Source organism: Orycteropus afer, unplaced genomic scaffold (genome assembly GCF_000298275.1).
Source record: "Orycteropus afer afer isolate SDZICR_OR568_19922 unplaced genomic scaffold, OryAfe1.0 scaffold00489, whole genome shotgun sequence".
NCBI lineage: Eukaryota > Metazoa > Chordata > Mammalia > Tubulidentata > Orycteropodidae > Orycteropus > Orycteropus afer.
In genome coordinates, this window is record NW_006922076.1 from 1,445,272 (window position 1) to 1,447,792 (window position 2,521).

Sequence of the window (2,521 nt, forward strand, 5' to 3'; positions counted from 1 at the left end):
GGGGATAGACCATGGGGGGCAGGCCATGGGGAGGGGGATAGACCATGTGGGGCAGACCATGGTGGACAGTCCATGAGGAGGGGGATAGACCATGGGGGGCAGGCCATGGGGAGGGGGCAGGCCATGGGGGCAGGGTTTGCCTCCTCCAAGAAGCCTCCTTCTGCTCTTCTCAGCACCTCAGCACAGAGATCTGCCGGATGTGCAGGGGAATGGCTTTCAGATGGTGCCACGTGAACAGACGCCAACCCCACTTGTGCACTACCCTCTCCTGGGGGACCAGCCCGACTGTTATATTTGTGTGCCTCTTGTCGTCTCCAGGAACCCGAATGACGGCTGGGTCAGCACACTCTGCTGGGCATGTAGAATGCAAAGGGGGTGTGATACCACCACCCCAGAAGAGGGTAGAGAAGGAGCAGGAGTCAGGGAGAGATTGGGGAATGACAGACACAGAGAGAGAGGATGGAGGGGGAGGGGGAGGGTGGGGGAGGAAGATGATGGCAGGGAGGAAGGAGAAGAGAGAAAGGAAACAGAGGGGCGGGAGAGCACGGGGTCAGGAGGAAGACGCCAGGAGAAGGAGAGAGGGGAAGGGCGGTGCCACCTGCCTCATCGCCCCTCGTGTCAGGAAAGGAGTGTAGCTCCCAGCTCCTCATCCTGAAGGGCAAGGCAAGGAAAGGCATGCACACGGAGCCAAGCTGGCCGCCGTGACGTTCCACAGCCCAGGGTGCCGCCAATGTTTTTATATAATCCTCCGGTCCTCCCCATAAAACAGACCATAACACCCTGGCAAACGCACTTCAATAAAGCGTTGAGCTATTACGGGCACACGGCCTGCCAGGCGATGAATCACCACAGGACGGCCAAGCGGCCACTTGAACTCAACTTTGCTCTCGTCACGGCTTCAGCACAAGAGGAAAGATCAGGAAAGCCACCAAGCCTGCCAGCTCTTCCGGGGGCCATCAGTTGTGGGGGTGACAAGAAGGCACCCGGGAAGTCAGGAGGAGGCCATCTCCTCAAGGCAGCCCTCTGACAGGCCCTCGTCCCGGGAGCCCAGCCTGGCACAGCCTGGGAGCTGCTGCCCAAGGCCCGTCATGATGCCCCCTCCTGGCAGGGACACCTGCAGGGGCCCCAACACGCATAGCCGGCAGGAGAACCGCCTGCGCAACCTGGCCCGACCCTCCTACTGCAGCTTGTTACTGATACTTCCCGGAGGAGGTTTGCTGGTGCTGCCAATGCAGAAACCTGAGCTGTCAGCACAGACAGGAAAGAAAGAACCGCTAATTATGTCAACTTTCCTCCTCCTTCCTCGGAACCTCTGCACAGAGCAAGCTCCTGTCTGGCGGCATCCAAAGTAGAGAAGTGCCCGTGCCCCACATTGGCTTCTGGCCCTGACCCCTGTGACCCAGGCCCATGCTGCCCCACGCCAGCACCCGCCATTGCAAAGCTAGGCTTTCTGCAGATGCCTGCAAGGACCATGAGGCACCTGTCACACTACCCAGGAGTCCACTGGTGACTGATTTCTGCCAAACCCCTGGTAGGTCCTCCACTGCACCTGTCCACAGTTGCCTGCTCAGTGCTTCAAGCTTCTCCCACAACAAAACTTCCCCGAGCAAGCCCTGGGTATCCCAAGGTGGGAGGCCCTCTAGGCCAGAGTGGTCATAGGGCAGCGTCCTTTCCCTAAGGCACTGGTGGATGACTGGGACCTCCGAGGCCAAGGACATGGCATCAGCAGCTTCGGGGGGCCGTCACTGGCCTCTTTCCACATCTTCAGGGAGAGGGGAGCAATTCCAGTTGAAGCCACTGGACAAACATGGACCCCTCACCCTCCCACCTGGGCATTGCCTGGTCTTAGGACAGGTCCTTGGAGCCTCTTTAGATGTTCCCTCAAGTTCTCTTGAAGAATAAGTTTGGTGTCATTGGGTGTGAGGGGTGGGGGGATGCGCTCAGGTATCCATGAATGAATGAATGAATGAATGAATGAATGATGGGCCATCTAGGCCAAGCCTTGGATCCTTCAAAGAGCCCTGCTCTTTTCTATCTGCCCCTCCCCCCACCGGTTCCTCCCAAGAAACACAGAAGGCGCTTCCACCCCGACGCTTCTGATCAGCCCAGTTCCAGGGGCTGGGTGGGCTGTCCTCCTCCCACGCCCCTGCCTGCCCTTGGTCCTGCGCGGCGGGTGCGGGTCTCACCATTCAGCTGGTTGTACACCACCTCCTCCAGGTGGTCGAGGCGCTGCAGGATGGCCTCTCGGTCCAGCAGCGCGCCCCCCTTGGCGTGCCGGCTGCGCACGCGGCGGTCGGCGCTGCGCCCCATCTGCACCAGCTGCCCGGAGCGCTCCTGCAGGCGGCAGTACACGGAGAAGAGGACGATGCCCACGAACACCAGGATGTTGACCGTCAGCAAAGTTTTGATCTTCCTGGCCACCGCCATGAACGCGGCTGGGAGCTGGGGGCCGCCTCACCCGCGAGGCATCCCCGTGGGCCCGGCGGCTGCAGGAGCCTCCGCCCGGCCCGCCACCTCGGGG

The 2,521-nt window shown here is 60.8% G+C and overlaps 1 protein-coding gene across 1 annotated transcript in view; it reads right to left on the reverse strand.

Annotated features, from left to right (window-relative positions):
• GALNT9 (polypeptide N-acetylgalactosaminyltransferase 9) overlaps positions 1 to 2,427 on the reverse strand; it is a 100,238-nt gene extending 97,811 nt beyond the window's left edge. The window contains exon 1 of the mRNA XM_007955056.2: positions 2,187 to 2,427. Coding sequence (XP_007953247.1) covers positions 2,187 to 2,427 — 241 coding nt within the window. The remainder of the gene's footprint in view (positions 1 to 2,186) is intronic.
• Between the last annotated feature and the right edge of the window lie 94 nt (positions 2,428 to 2,521).